Source organism: Pieris brassicae, chromosome 6 (genome assembly GCF_905147105.1).
Source record: "Pieris brassicae chromosome 6, ilPieBrab1.1, whole genome shotgun sequence".
In the NCBI taxonomy this organism is placed as follows: Eukaryota; Metazoa; Arthropoda; class Insecta; order Lepidoptera; family Pieridae; genus Pieris; species Pieris brassicae.
This window is the reverse complement of record NC_059670.1, coordinates 7,660,233-7,676,744: the sequence shown is the minus strand read 5'-3', so window position 1 is coordinate 7,676,744 and position 16,512 is coordinate 7,660,233. Positions and strand designations below refer to the sequence as shown.

The 16,512-nt window shown below is 32.6% G+C and overlaps 1 protein-coding gene and 2 non-coding genes across 3 annotated transcripts; all 3 read right to left on the bottom strand.

Moving 5' to 3' along the window:
* Nucleotides 1–2,861: 2,861 nt before the first annotated feature.
* On the bottom strand, nucleotides 2,862–2,933 carry Trnag-ucc. The gene has a single exon. It is a non-coding gene; the product is annotated as a tRNA-Gly (tRNA).
* A 3,630-nt stretch (nucleotides 2,934–6,563) lies between these two features.
* Nucleotides 6,564–6,635, bottom strand: Trnag-ucc. The gene has a single exon. It is a non-coding gene; the product is annotated as a tRNA-Gly (tRNA).
* Nucleotides 6,636–11,483: 4,848 nt separating this feature from the next.
* On the bottom strand, nucleotides 11,484–15,419 carry LOC123710615. Its single transcript, XM_045662634.1, has 8 exons — nucleotides 15,323–15,419; nucleotides 14,756–14,854; nucleotides 14,346–14,430; nucleotides 13,673–13,800; nucleotides 13,286–13,429; nucleotides 12,501–12,682; nucleotides 11,874–11,975; nucleotides 11,484–11,606 (listed from the first exon to the last, which is right to left on the bottom strand). Exons 1-8 carry the CDS (start codon nucleotides 15,417–15,419, stop codon nucleotides 11,484–11,486), a joined length of 960 nt encoding a protein of 319 aa, XP_045518590.1.
* Between the last annotated feature and the right edge of the window lie 1,093 nt (nucleotides 15,420–16,512).

Genomic DNA, 16,512 nt, shown 5'->3' with positions numbered 1-16,512 from the left:
CAAAATATAAATTTCTACACGTGTCTTTGAAATACGCCCAATTTAGTGTTTTGTTGTTTGAATTTTCTGAATCTCTTTTGGTAAACAATAGCATAGGTACGCAACGCAAATTATTACAATAATCGGTTTTCAAGGTGTTCTTAAAATATATTTATATTTTATCGTTCACGAGTAATCTTGATACATATCTCACTTTAGTTATCATGTGTAATTAGCCATTTGAAATAATTTCAATCCAGTCCAGATTCTAACTTTATACACTGTTCATTGTGGTCACAAAAAAAAATTAGTAGATTAATTCTAGTGTGTTATTATTATTAGTATATAAAACATATACGACGCTTTCTTCTCCAACGCAAGTCTATACTCGACTATATACATAATTACTTAAAATATTAATTATTTAATTTGTTATGCGCGGCTATGTATTGTCTTAATATAGTAACTTTAATGTAAAACGCATTCTTTTCGTTCCTCTAAAAACCGGTCACTCCAGACTGTAGTCCAACTGTAGTCATGCAGACTTGGTATTCTTTAAAAGTCGACTACAAACATTTTTTAATTACATTGTTTACGACTGGATTTTATGGAACTGCTTATATAAGTAAGATTGCTTATTGTAGGCTTTTTATTTATTCTTATTTTTTCTTGTTTCGTATGATTGTGATTGTGATGTTTACTATTATTATTCTTACATAATTTATTATGCATCTTCATACTGATATATTTATCACTTCTCTTCTCTCCTCTCACTACCTCCACTAACAGAAAGACTATATAAATTTAGTATTATTATAGTATATTCAGAATTACTGATTGATTTGATAAATAAACGCTTTAAGAAGAGTCAATAAAAAAATAGTTCATATAATACAGAAAGCCAAGTCATGTTTCTTCGCCAGGTGTAATTCACCGAGAGCAAACATTAGATGTCTATTTTTAACTAGTCTAATACATAAACAATGATAGCATGCTTTCTGATCTCACTTGGGGTTTTTCCCTCCAACATTCCCAGAACATTTCAGTTAAATGTGTGATGTCATCTCTTCGTAGAAGCCATGAAATCTGAATTTTACATACTTACATCTTACAGGAAACTGCTTTCAGTAGTAAGACCGTCTCTGTTTTGTGATAATGTTTATCATGTTAATTAATTTATTATTATGAAAATCTACTGTAACAAACATTCTAGGTTACAATGCTATGTCTCCTGTGTCTACTTATTCAAAACTATTTCACCGAAAATTGAATCCAGGACCACCATATTTAATGTAATGAAATGGTTATTGTACGTCATAAAATATATACGCATTTGTGATTGAACTCGTCCTTAACAGCTGGGCCGATTTTTATATATTGTTGATAGGTTTTAGAAGCATTTTATATATCGTATGTTATACAGTGTACATATAAAGCGAAAGGCAGATGAAACCTCGGGACGCAGCTAGATAATTATTTCATATACATATATTACTCTCGAGGTTATCAAATGCACAACATAGTTTTCCCGCCATGAATTCATACTCATATGAAATGTTCATTCATATATGAAATATGTATACTTCTCGGAACTGAAGTGGGAAAGCCCCAATGTTAGAATGTGATTTATAGACCAGATGGCTATTCATTACAGGCAACTACGTCATCTTTGCTTTTTATGAAGATTATAATTTATACAGATCAAACATAAACAATATTTATAAATAAACCTACTACAGATACAGAACACATACAGCGCTAGTATTCTGTAACTTACAGCTGATATAGCAAAACCGACCTCAACGTGTTTCCAAAAAGCCAAGATCACAACAGTCATCGCCTTTGGACCTCGGGGCTGGTGCGCAAACTGATAGGATCGACCACACTTCCACATAGATTATGACATTTTTCAAGAGTTTCCTCTCAAAACAGTCAATATTCACGTTCGTTACTTTTTACTATTTTATAGAACGTACAACGTGTATTCCCATCCTTACAACTTGACTTAATGTCAGACCTGGATGGGACAGAGGCTCTAACGCGTTCGGTCTTATTCTTTCAATTTTTTTTCGCTTCAAGTCCTTTTGCCTCATCTGCATCGCCAGGTATCGTATCAGTATTTCGCTTTCCCTGCGGATTCTCATGCCTGCTTAGAGATATTATTGGAATACATATACATCCTTATAACGTAATCCGTATATGATTTTTTTAATCTGACTAGAATGTGCAGTGCTTTAACAGTTCTTAGTATGTACATTTTAGTCAATTATTCCTACGACTGTACATGTCGTTCCAAGCATCCCTGTAAACATAAACCACTCTACAGACACCCCAACGTGTAAAATTCAAATATTTCAAAGTAAACAACGTCCCATGCCCTATATCTCGTGTTTGTTTAGGCGTGACAAATGGCTCTCCCGCCGAGGTGACGTATTTTGAGAGAAATAAGACAAAAAGAATTGAATTGCGCCGAAGCTGTTTAAATAACGCCAGTTGTTTTTAAACCATGCATTTATAAAAATTACCTTTTAAGATTTCACGGAAATTTCAAAGACTAGATTTTGAAGCCAAAATTGGTTATTATAACCCCACATCACAGCATAAACACATATTTCAGAAAGATACGAACTACTGGTTTGTCCTTTAGTTAAAATAGTTCAATTTGATTGATTTAGTTTTTATGAATAAGGTATATAATATTATTTATTACTGTTATTATTATTTACCACCTAGCCTCTACTCTGCGATCCTTCAGTAGATTCCGGCTTTGACATATAAACTTTCTACAGCGCAATCGCACGGGTATTGAAGGAACTACATATGTAAATAAAAAATTAAATTTCGGAGTCAAAGATATTTAAAAAAAACCCGTACAAAAGGTGTGCGTTGGCCGGGAATCGAACCCGGATCAACTGCTTGGAAGGCAACTATGCTGACCATTACACCACCAACGCTTGTTGAATTATAATTCAAATTTTAATACAAAAAAAATATCTTACATATTTACACAAATGCGATTCAATCGATATTAAAAATGTTGTATTCAGTTTTACATAGATAAAAATTTGTTTAGGTCTGATATCCTTCTATGGAAAGTAGTAGGGTACCTCCACAGAACATAAAATATTTGACTAGTGTTCTGGAACATATATGTATAGGTAATAGAAACATTATTAAGACAAATAAATATTGTTATTCATTATAAGTGATCCTATTTTATTTTATCTCTGGAATTTAATTAAAATACCCGAAACAAATATTTTCTCGTCAGACACCAATATTTATAATTCTATTAGGTAAGGCGCAGGTGTGGGACAACGATAGTTATATACACTGATTCCTACAATGTTCATGAGCAGGTATTTTTGAAAAATGTTTTTTTCAATAATATTCTTGATTTACAACCGTTTATTCAAATGCGTATTCTTTAATATAATAAACTTGGTCGCATCCTGCCTGATGATTCAAATCATACATCATACTTGACCGAATCACTGCGATCTGCAAAATGTTATATAATTGATAACTTTTGGTTCGTGCGGATATAGAACCTAATTGAACATTGTGTACTAATATAAGCCTTAATGTTATGATTTAAAGTGTGAAGTTCAATGTATCGCAAATATAGGGACCCCAAATTTGGCCCACTTTCGCCAGCCATCCGTTCGAAATGGGAGCAATCATTATTTGTATAATGCAATTTTCGGCAATAGATGGGCTGGATTTACATTTTGATTAAATTTTAGGGTCTATCTAGAGATTGATCCGAAGACTTTTTTGCAGAATGGTTTTGATGTTCTATTCTATTGACGTCCTGATTTTGGTTTCATTTCCACTATTATTAGTGGGACTGAATAAATGTAAAAAAATTAATATACAAATTATATGTTACTAATTATAAACGTCTTCGTAAAACATACAAACAATGCAAAGTTGTCCCACACCTGCGTCCTACTTAATAAACTTCCTTCTTGATTTTCAGAGCTTATTAAAATACAAATACCGCCGTCTATGGTGAGAAAATTGCACGACATAAGTAAGTATATACTTATGTTGGCCATTTTGAAAAAAAAACATTAATCAACTTCTTGAAGATAAACCAAAGAAGTAGTAAAACAAATTATATCTTACCCAGTTGGTATAAAACGTTACCAATTTCTTTACATTTATTTTTTGCAAATTATCTGTCAATGACAATGACAATAGTAAATATGCACACGGCATCAATAAAGTGTTCGTTATTTGAAACCCATACCCATGGTAGACGCTTAAACATTAATTTATCCGTTACGTTTTCTCATACTTTGCAATTTGTAATAAATGAAATTGACATTGAGATATGTCGTCGGATCGTTCTCACCTCTGTTCCCGGTTATTGCATATTTGGAGGTCACAAAATATGGGTCAGCTCATGACTGATGCGTTCGTTTACCGTGCTGCTTTTGTTTTTTTATGTAATATCCTGTTGCTTGTCTATTATTTTTCTATTTTTAGTGTATTATGCAAACAATATTCTATATTTCCATTTAATATGATTACAAGGTTATAAAAACTGCTTAAGGAAACGATAACATCGAACACTAGTACCTTAGTCAGAAAATATTTATGAAGCATGGAAGCTTTGGACGCTGAGAGAAGTCATGAATAAAAAGAAAACGACTATGGTAATAAAAAGAATGCTTTTTATACTTGTGTACTACCTATATGGAGCTCAAGATTGGGACACTAAAGCCCAGCATACAAGTGTGTCAAAGATCGTTGGTACGATATATGATAGGGAAGAAAATAATAGATACAAAAATAATACTAAGAAAAATAACTAAGGTAGCAGATGCCACAATAGAAAATAAATCAACTTAAGTGGAAATGGACGGGGCACATGGCCAGAGGAACAGAAAAGTGGAGCAATAAAGTATTAAACTGTTGCCCAAGATACAATAAACGCAAAAGAGGAAGACAATTTAGTAGGTGGATAGATTAGAATAAGAAAACAGCAGGTGGTAGAGAGTGGAGCAGTGCAGACAGATATAGCGGGATTTGGATCTTCCTTTGCCAAAAAAGGGTACACAGATATAAAGAAGAGAGAATGAGATGATAGAAATATAGTTGTAAAGTTATTCAAATAAAAAAGCAGCATGGCCTAGTGGCTTCAGCGTGCGACTCTCATCTCTGAGGTCGAGGTTCGATCCCTGGCTGTGCACCAATGGACTTTCTTTATATGTGCGCATTAAACATTCGCTCGAAGGGTGAAGGAAAACATCGTGAGGAAACCGGCTTGCCTTAGATCCAAAAAGTCAAGGCATGTGTCAAGCACAAAAGGCTGATCACCTACTTGCCTATTAGATTAATAGATGATCATGAAACAGATACAGATATCTGAGGCCCAGACCTAAAAACGTTGTAGCGCTATTGACTTTTTTTATTTCAAATAAAAGGATTATACTATTATTATTTTTTTAAATCGATTAAATCTTTAGTTTATACCCTTTATAAGAATTCAAACCACAATTTATATTGGTTTAAAATACATAACACATCTTTCTAATCTAAATGGCACGCGATCGCCAGGTGCGCGAGATTATAAATCATTGTATGTACTACCGCGCACCCTAAGGGTTATAATTTTACCCCAGTTTATTATGACATATTAACCCTTATGGATAAGGACGTAAATTGACAGCTAAGCAGTGTCCGAAAACTTGAAAAAATCTAATTGAACAAAATTATTTCTAAAATTATTTTATTATCAATACTATCACACAAGACTTCATAAATTTTTAATACTACTGGAAATCATCGTATAGGTCTATGTAGAATAATGTAAGGCTAAATATTGAATGCCTTGATAATCATTTTCGTGAAATTACGCAACTAAATTACAAAAAGTACTATGTAACAAATAAACTTTAAAACAACAGGACCGCTTTCATAAATTATTTCACCATTACTACATCACTGTAGATTTATTTAAATAAATGTTTTAGGGTACGTATGTAATATATTTTTTACCAATGAGCAAAATCAATTAAATAATCAATAATATTAAGCTAAACCGTACAAAATAATAATTAAAATAAATTTGAAAGTTTTGGCCCTTCTACCGAATAAGTACTTTCGACCAAAAATCAATTCCCAGTCGAGTATTTTGAAGTTACTTTATAATATGGCAGGTATTCTGATTAAAATTCAACACAAACACACCTGGAGTCGCGTGCCTTTTGTTTGCCTTTTTTTAATCCAGCACGAGTTTATTCAGGATCTATAATCCTTTAAAAGGGTAGAAAATATTTGTTCAAGATTAAATTATTATATTGTTTGGTTAAAACATTCTTCTATGAGTGATATGAATGTGATATTTAAACGCATACATGTTTGATTTAGATCTACATATTTTTGAGGTTGTTGTCAGCAAAACAATCTTTTTTTCATCAAACCCAGGAGCACCGCATTAGCCATAAAATTTAAGAACTTTCTTACGCTTTTTGCTTTAAATCTGGAGAGTAATCAATATATTACTAAACCATTAAAATCATTTATCTGATTGAAAGATAATATAAAATAAGTAAAAAATTAAATAAAAAGAGTGCGTTGGCCGGGAATCGAACCCGGATCAACTGCTTGGAAGGCAACTATGCTGACCATTACACCACCAACGCTTGGCAACTTCGATATTATTTTTTAATTTTATCAAGTATGACATTGTAGCACATTTAATAGACCCGAACCGAGACATATAATTGGTATATGACTGAAACTGATCTTTGCTTGTTTCTTGATACTTATAAATATACTTACTAAAATAAAACTAATGTCAATTGCATATATATAATATATTATAAACATATATATATACATAGGTAATTAAAACGACGCAAAAACACTGAATTCTGGACAAATAGGCATTGAAAAATCTTTTAGGGTCAGATTTAAGATACAGATTCGAGACTTAGCGCTCAATGTGACTTACTGCTTTGACCTTATGTCACCATTTGTGCCCTACAGATTCACTCTAGGCTTCCTCCGCCCAAGTATAAACGTGACCTAACCGTGTTTTTTCTACCGCAAAACAGATGACATACAACCGAAAGCTGAACACAATAAATTTAATGGTAATTATCGGCAAGAAATCAAACTCAATAATATGGCAAACGATAACAGTGAGTTTAAACAGGTCGCAAACTAAAAATCTTAAAAATTCAAATTAAATTTAATTTACATCTGTGATTTATCATTTACGAAATTCAGGTCATGAATCACAAATAAAGCTGGAATGAATAATGATACTTTGTTAATTATTTGCTCGAGTGTACGTCTGTTTGTTTAACACACTTGTTACAACGAAACGATTTTATTTTTGTAAAGTTCAAACATAAATAGGTGATATTTAAAAATACAATTCTAAATTGACGTAAATTCCTTTTTAAAGTAAACAAATTTAAGTCAAAAGTAAAAAATAATTTAATTGATCTTTTATTCATAAGATTTGTATGATTATTAATTTATTGATTATATTATTGTAAGGTTTTTCAAATAACGACATGCGGAAACAAGCATGCATCTATAACAAGATGAAATTTATATTTTTATTTTGTAATGATTGACGGCACTTATTTTATATAAATTGACCATCCGTATTTGTGTACAAAGATGATAAAGCGGTCTGTCGGTTCTTTGTTCCACAACGCACTGCCTTTTGCTATTTATAATTCACTTTTTTCGCAAATTTTCCAGTGTCTCTTTACCAGGCTTCCTATATTCTGTTCATGGTTCAGCAAATCTTATAAGTTAAATTTTAAGGGCATCCCATTCAAACTTTTAGAATTTTGTCTTGGAAGATGCAAGAAACGTTTTCTTAATTGCGCCCAGGTCAAAAAGTTTCCACATAAACCATAGACGACATAAACTAACGCGTGCTAGGCTTTTAGCTGTAGGTACTCATGAGGCCGGCTATTGGTTTCAAGCGTACCCTTCAAGTACAGGAACTTTTCTTGCGCCAGACACGCTCCGAATCGCAACAAGTCTATGGCGGGTGGTGGTTTAGGATGCAATCTGTTGAGACACGCTGGCCCCGTCCCATCTACATGGAACCAACAACAGACAACATCTACTCGAGGTGGTTTTAGTGGGTATTGTTCACCCTGTCTCTGAATAGTAGAGATTCTGGCGTGGGTCGAGTCCCACATACCCCTGCTACCTTTGAGGGCAGGGAATGAGCAAATGCATTTCCACCTCGGATATCAAAAAAAAAGGTCTTCTAGCGCTATAAGGCTTTTTAAGGAAATAGCTAAAAGGTTAATCGACATCACAGGATACCAAAGAGCTGGCAGCTACGTCTGATTTTTATTTTAATAATATACTTTAAGTTATTTTTTATTAACTAAAAATGTCTTAATAAATTAAGTCTTATTTTTCTATGTCACGCATTCTAAATAAGCTGATAAACGTACAGTTGTACGAAAGAAGTCTTAAATATGTACATGGTTATGTTTAAATAAGGCTTCTTAAAGCACGATTAGTGTTAATTTTATTAACGTATCAATATGAACTAATCTACAACTCAAAAAAAACAAACAACAAATAAAAGTAAAGTATGCCAAAGGCCTTTTTATATTTTTGGAAGTAACTATTTTAACAAAGAATTCAACCCACTTTTGAATCATAAACACTGTCGTTATCTAATCAACGATTCAGCTCGAATTGATCCAGAAACTAAGTAATATTTTTTTTAATTTTTGATTAAGTCCACAGCTTTTTAACAGCCTGTACATCGTCACTGGTGTAACTGATAAAAATAAGCGTTTATTTACCACTAATCCAAGTGTCAAAGGTAATCCGACCTTGTTTTTGTTCCTAAGTGCCTGGATCATAGTGTTTCTTTGTAAAGATAACATTTGTTATATTATGTTTCCGTATCTCCATATACTTCTCTTACAAGTGTTCATTTGTTGAGTTTAGTCAATTCGATGACTAGCCTTCATACACACATCATTTTAGATTTTAGATATGCCGGTGTCCTTAGCCTGTTTCACCACCATAAACCAATATGAAAAAAAATCTATTATATCACAGCTGGGATTCGAATTCACAATTTCTGTTTTAAAACTGAAACTACTACTTAACTTACATACTTGGAATCGATATATCTTGGATCTCAACTGTGTTGAGGCAAAGGCAAAATTGTATAAGGGATATCGCAAAATAAAATGGGATCTAGTACTTCTAGACTGTTTTGTCTGTATACAACAATAATCATTCTATTATAAGTTTAGTAGAAATGCGTAAAGTATAATTACAAAAGTAACTTTACCAATGTGTCTCCGTAAAGTTCAATTCGTATTCCTTTAATTAAAATTACAATTATACCTGCACGCACTGTCGAATCAAATAAAATATTATATTTACGCCCTTCTTAGCAACTATTTTCAAACATTAACAGGCTGGAAGAAAACTTTATTACGATAATTTCGTAGAAATAGAGTCTTTATATTAATGTATTAAGAACTACAATTGTATGTTATGTTATTAAAACTTGTAGCGTAAAGATGGTTGCGATGTCTATCTCATTCCTATTGGATTGTAATTACATGTACAGCCGAGAACAAATGTTAATAATTGTATTTTAATACTTTTTGGATTTTATATCACTAAACCTGTTGTTAGTAAAATAAAAATCATTTAATTCAGACCATTTTAAGTCCACATATTAGTGAGTAATACCTATAACTATATTAGTAAAATTAAAATTGAAATTAGCCAAATTATTAAAACATTTAATTTATAAATCTGCGTTGCTTTGAGGCACCAGGTACATGGGCATGTATATGAACCCAATGTCTCAAAACAGCACATTCGGGTTTCAGTAGTCGCACAAACCCTACGCATCAGTGAGGCTGTCCGTTTGCGTATCATTGCTGAAAAGTCATCCACGTGTGCATCCATAAACAATATTTTGTGGAAGTACTATAAGATTCCTTTTGAAAATCACAATACAAGTAAATTATTTTATATGTTTTTTGACATAGTTTATTAATTGTACTCGTTAAAGTATAAAAGGACGTAATACCTCGAGGTAAAAATTACTCTAAAAACTAGTTGGTTCAAGAATAATTTAAAATATCTTCCTTCACCGATTGTACATAAACCTTATAATTTTGTTCATTTGCGAATACCGTGATCTTATCAACACCATAAGATCTTTTAAAATTTACAGGAGTTTATGTCTTATTCAAATTGAAATAAGGCCTACATTTCAGTACTAATATAACCTTGTTACCAATGAAATATGGCGCTCCGCCTTACAGATTTACGAAACGATAAAGAGAATTTTATATATGTCTTTATCAAGTAGAAGCTAAGCAATCTACTTCATAAAAGATTATATCAGCTTTAACTTTGTTGTTATGTGTTTCTCATATTACTGTAACTGTGTGGGCCTGGGTATAAGGAAGCTATATCCAAGATGCTTCCATCCCTCGGTGAAATAATATGCGCTGGTTCGGCTGTCGCGTGTCAGTATAATAAAAAAAGGAATCCAATAATCGATAAGACTAAAACTAGCACTTATTATCAACGGTGGCGTATCTCACTCCAAACACTGGATCCTTCAATGATGAATCAAAAAAAAAAGTAAATGCTATACGGTATGCGGTATATATTTAGTGCGCACGCGACAGCGGTTAAAATTTAACTCCCTTGCGCCATTACGCCGGGACACCACCTACCATCCGGTTCGTCCTTCTTTGATTGACACCGATTTAGCGCGAACAGTCACTATGAGTCGCCCCTCCGAGTCTATTAAACAATTTAATTGCAACAATTTGAAAAAAATATCTCTCTATTTTCCGACTAACACGTTATTTTAATAATAAAAACTGATTATTTCTAAGCGGGTATGTATACCACCACACATATCTTTATTATAGTCGTTCAACAATCATTTCTTTTGATTTTATAACGCGAATAATATTTTGAAGATAATGACCAAAAGTTCCAATTATGTTCAAGTTATCAATGTGACTATATATTATATATACCTATATATATTGCGTCGTAATCAATGAAGTAGAAAATTGTTTTATTTGTTCCGTTGTATCTTCTTTTTATTATTATTTAAATTGGTGGCTGAACATCACTATTTGAGCACATCTCCAAGGGACAGTTAGACTCTAGTGTACATTCCTTTATTTGTGTGAAAATACTGATATCCTTGTGGATTAAATGTTTTGTGTTAATATATTTTTATTTATTTTTATATAGTGCTATAAAAAAATACATTCTGAAAGTAATTCGGTAGTTGACTGGCACTAAATTTCAGCGCAGCGATTGAGTCTTTGGATGAGGATTTTTAATACCATTACCATAGTCGTTTCTTTAATAACAATTTCAAATGCTTTTTTCTTTTAAGCATAGTACATCAACAGCAAAGCTCAGAATTGTGACCAAACACCATTTCATGCAGAAACGCAATAAAAAAATAAACTTTTAAATGATTATAATTTTTTTATTTACATTTCCTCTGAAGAGCTGGTGTCTGAGTCTGATGATGAAACCGATTCTGTAGCGTTGTAACCCCATGCTTCCACTTGGAGTTTGTATGTGTGTTTGAATCCTCGGACTGGCAATCTCACCTGTAATAAAAATCATATTGATTAGAAGAAAGGGAGTTTTTTATCATTATTATATAATCTATATTCGGTTGAACTGATTGTATTAATGTAGTGATTATATTACTATGGTATGTATACAGAAAAGTTTCCGGGAATTTTCTTCCTTCTGTGTCTAATGAAAAAATAAATAGTTAAAGAACCAAGCTTTTGTAAAATCTGTTTAATACTGAATGAACTCAAAATCAATTGATTTATTTTCACTTTGCCTTATATTGTACTTTTTAATACCTTAACTTCTGGAGTATCCAGCTGCCAGACCTTGGGCTGTCCAAGCCGATACGGCATTCCTACTTTCACACAAATAATCATGGTGTCACGTGCGGCATCAATCTATAAAACATAAAATACATTGAATTATTTATTTCCATAATAATATACAGATTGACGATATTCTTAGGCTACATAATTAAATATATAATAATACACAATTAAAAATGGCTAAATAGATTTTTTTTTACAAATAAGTTTGACCTCTGTGGCTTCTGCAGCACTTTCTCGCTGTATTACTTACTTCTTTATTTCTTATGTGAGATTTTATTTGAGCTATTTTTATATTTTTTATCTATTACCTATATATTTAACAGTTTAATATTACGGCTTCCCAAAATTAAAATATAATTGTAAGAAACCAGTAACGATTAGAATGATTTTCTTTATAGTTTTAGTTACAAGACTTTGCAAGGAAAATCTTGTATATAACAATGAAATGTTATTGGATACTAAAATCTACAGAACAGGAAAAGGGTATAATAGTATTAATGGTTTCAAAATACTAGTAACAAAATTGTAATTTTTTTCAGTACGTAGTGAAGAGAATGAATACCTAAATGATAATAATTTTGAGTGAAAATATACCTCAAGATAGTACGTCAAATACGTAGTGGTAGTCGGTTTGACCTGGAACACCTCGTGGTAAAATCTGAACATGTCATTTGCGGCTTCTCCTCTATCGTAGCAGCGGAGACCACCCATCCACCAGTGGCCGACCCATGTATGGGCAATCAGATCATAAATGGATGTACGGGGCATCACATATCCTAGTAACATATAATTTATACTGCAACTTGTTTCTAGATATTACGTTATTTTGCATAGAATGATAACTATGCGCAAATTCTAATAACCTGTGTGCTTCTAACTTAAATGTCATGTTTTATTTAATACATATGTCTCTATGCATTATATAATATATGATAATATTAGTAATAAGCCTTTTTCATCAACATATTATTAACATAGATATAAATTAAAAAATACTACTAAGATGCGGCCCCTGTCCAGGTCCCTCTCCTCAAACTTTTTCCACCCCATTTTATTCGTCGTCATCAAGTTTTTTGCAGCTACCATTTCAATCCCGATAATATAAGGTACATCAAATGAACACAATTTCTAAAAAGGCAAGTGAAATATAATGTGCACTGCAGTGACCGTTGAAAAATTAGAAATAGTAAAATATTAACAGATAATTCCCAATAGTATACATATCACGAGCGCCTATAAAAAATTAATTAACGCCTACGAATATTCTTAATGCAGCATTTATATTTGGTCAAGATGGTAGAATAACTAAAACATATTTAAACGTTAACTAATAAATAAAAAAACCATTATATCTCACAAAATATTCGCCGCTTACTTACCAAAAGGATCATCCTTAGCAAAAGAACCCACTGCTTTGCCAGTAATAGCTGCCGTGATCCAAGGCACGTACGGGTGAATTAAGGTTTGCAGAGGTGGCGCTGGAGGTCGTCGTATGCGCAGCGGATCTTGACATGGTGACCCGCCTTTATAAGAGATATTATTTTTGATGACAAAACAACGTATTGCTGTTCACAATACCCTAATTTACACATTCAATAATAAGGAAATAAATTCACAAATTAGTAGACAATTATTTCAGAGTCCTAGCCATTAAATCGTGTAAATAAAATGAATTAAATATAGTTTGGTACTGTTACGCATTTAATTATACGCATTATTTAATTTCAAATGATAATTAGTTTCGGTATTTCTTGCGCATTGCTAACCTTGGGAAATAGCTACTATTGACCAGTGGCCAGTATGCTCATGGACGAATAAAGGCGATCCAGAGTGGAAACCACAACCAGTGGTGCACGCTACGCGGTCTTTCGGCAGCTTCGTTACGTTCTGAGGAAATATTTAACGCCTGATAAAATCTTGAAGGCAATAATTAATTGCGTGTACATAATTGAGAGTCATCGTCTCGTCAAAACTATTTATAATACTAAGATGATTAGCGTAACAAAGATACTTCACTTATAATACGATTGTCACATAAAATAAACAAATCAGTGCCGGTTTTTTTTTTCTGGGCCTAAGATTTATGTATGGTTCATGATCATTTATCAATCTAATAGGTAAGTAGGTAACCACCTTCCTTTGCCTGATACACGCCGTCGACTATTAGGGTCTAAGGCAAGCCGGTTTCCTCGTGTTGTTTTCCTTCAGCGTTCGAGCAAATGTTATCAAACGTACGACCGCAAGGAAGAGAGTCGTACGCTGAAGCCACTAGGCCAATACTGCTACGTTTGCCACATATTATTTATTATATATCAATAAAATGTACGAGCAATGAATGTGCATTAACCTGTTAGACCTCGATCGAAGAAACCAAAGCCTGATCAACGAAGCATTCTTATACTGCTATTAAAACTATCACTTACCCCTCGTAGGGGAAGGGCATCATACAAATAGCAGAGCTCCCTCGGAAGAAGTTTCACTTTTTGAATATCTTTTTCTTCTTCCAGAAAATCTCTTGGAACATCTGCGTAAATTACCATATTATAATAATAAATACCAAAACTAACTTTGTAATTAAAATTTATTAGAAACTATTTTCTACGTAAAAGACGGAAATCTTGTTTCCCAACCAAAACTTTGGTCCCGGACTTTTCACAAAATTGATATTATCTAATAAAACTGATTATAGACAAACATAAATTAAACTCCATTTTAGTAAGACTGCATAACTTTTTCTAAATAACAATTCAATAGACGCGTAAAAATATATCTTCCACCCATTGCAATGTTATAATATTGAGAATGGCATTTTGCCATTACATTATAAGAACCGTCACTAATATAATTACCACTCGAGAAATCAATGTGGAGAAGACTATCTGTGGTCTGCTTGCCGCTTCTGGCTATTGCAAAATTCTTGAAAGGGAGACATGCTGGCACCATGTATTCTGGATGAAGATATTTTCTTTTTTAAACAGTATGTGAGAACATAAAATAAATATGTGTGTGTGTAAATCTTGAATATTGCTCCAAATGAACTGTGTAGCCCTTTTAATTATGACTTAATTATATTATATACGCAGTTGGATACTACATATGCAGTATGTAAAGATTGTAAAGTAACATAAAAGGCATAAACGAAGTTAATGATAAAAAAATTAGTCAGTACTAGTACGGAACTGCTACTAAAAGAGGTCGTACCGTTCTTAGGAGTACGTTACAGTACGTTACGTTAAATAATTCACCACCACACCAATCACTGGTGGACGAATTTTTCATAGAAGCTTTATAATTTATTATAAATAAAAACATTATTATATGTAATAATCGGAAATACAAATACAAAATAAATAATACAAATCTAAAATTTAAAAAAGGATAGTATCCGTTATAATGTAATAACTTTTACAACTCACGTGATTTAACTGGCGTAATAAGCTTGAGTAACGCTATACTATGTTTAACTCCAAAATGTTTGTATTCAGGATGCAACAATACATCTGCGATCGGCATTAATAAAACTGCTGGTTCACATTCCTTGCCTTCTGCCAGCTCTTCTACAGTTGTCTTGCATTCCACTTCATCTCTTTCGTAATCTCCGAATACTACGTTACCTCTGAAAAATTATTGAATCTTTGTTTGTGTTTCATTTGTATCTACTTAATTTTTCCCTGAGTTTGAAAGGCATAAAAGGCGGTTAGTGGCCTATAAAAAGAATGTGACCTATATAAAGATAGATAATTTATAAAAAGCGTTCTTATAGCCACTGGCCATATACTTACAAGGCATAGCCATTAGGTATGAGAGCGGCGTCGATAGACGTTGTCAGAACAAATTGTCGGCTAATTAGTACCACTCGAGGTACGCGGAAGTAATGAGGCGTTCCGTTCTTCACTGGAACAGGTGACACTTCATTAGTATTACTGCTTTATCTAGTATAATGACCCTGAATTTACACCGATTTCCTACTTTGTATAACTCTCGTGGGTATAAGTCTTAAGTAGGACCAACGACGGTAATATATGTATTGTGATTGAAGTTATAATCAGATCTTGTGTCGATAGTAGTTTTTATAGAGGATTAACGATCTTTTAATATTTGTGGGTTTATTGATAACGAACATAACACAAATCTTTCTAAAATTAAAAAAAAAGATTTGTGGATCACGAGTTAAAATGCGGGCAACAAACTCATACCTTGAAGTAATTTTTATACAGTGGCATAAGTACTACCAAAAGGCACAGACATAGACGACAATTAAGTTGGAGTTAATAAATGTATATAATAGGACAATAAAACCCAGGAACAGCTTTTTGATTAGGTTAAGGTTGACAATTTGACTGTTGATATTGACCTGCTCACCTCAAGTGTGGTGTCGGCAAGGAGAGCTCTGACACCTGAATTCTTTAGGAAAATAAATATTGTATTATAAGTTGATTGTCCTAAGTGTTCCTCGACTAATTAAGTTTGTTTATTATTTTCTTTGTACCAGTTCTCAATCCATATAATTATTAAGCTGTAAATTTTCTTTATAAATAAAAAAATACAAAATGAAATTAGAGGTGTAGGAATTTTGAATTTTATATACATTACCGTGTATATACTG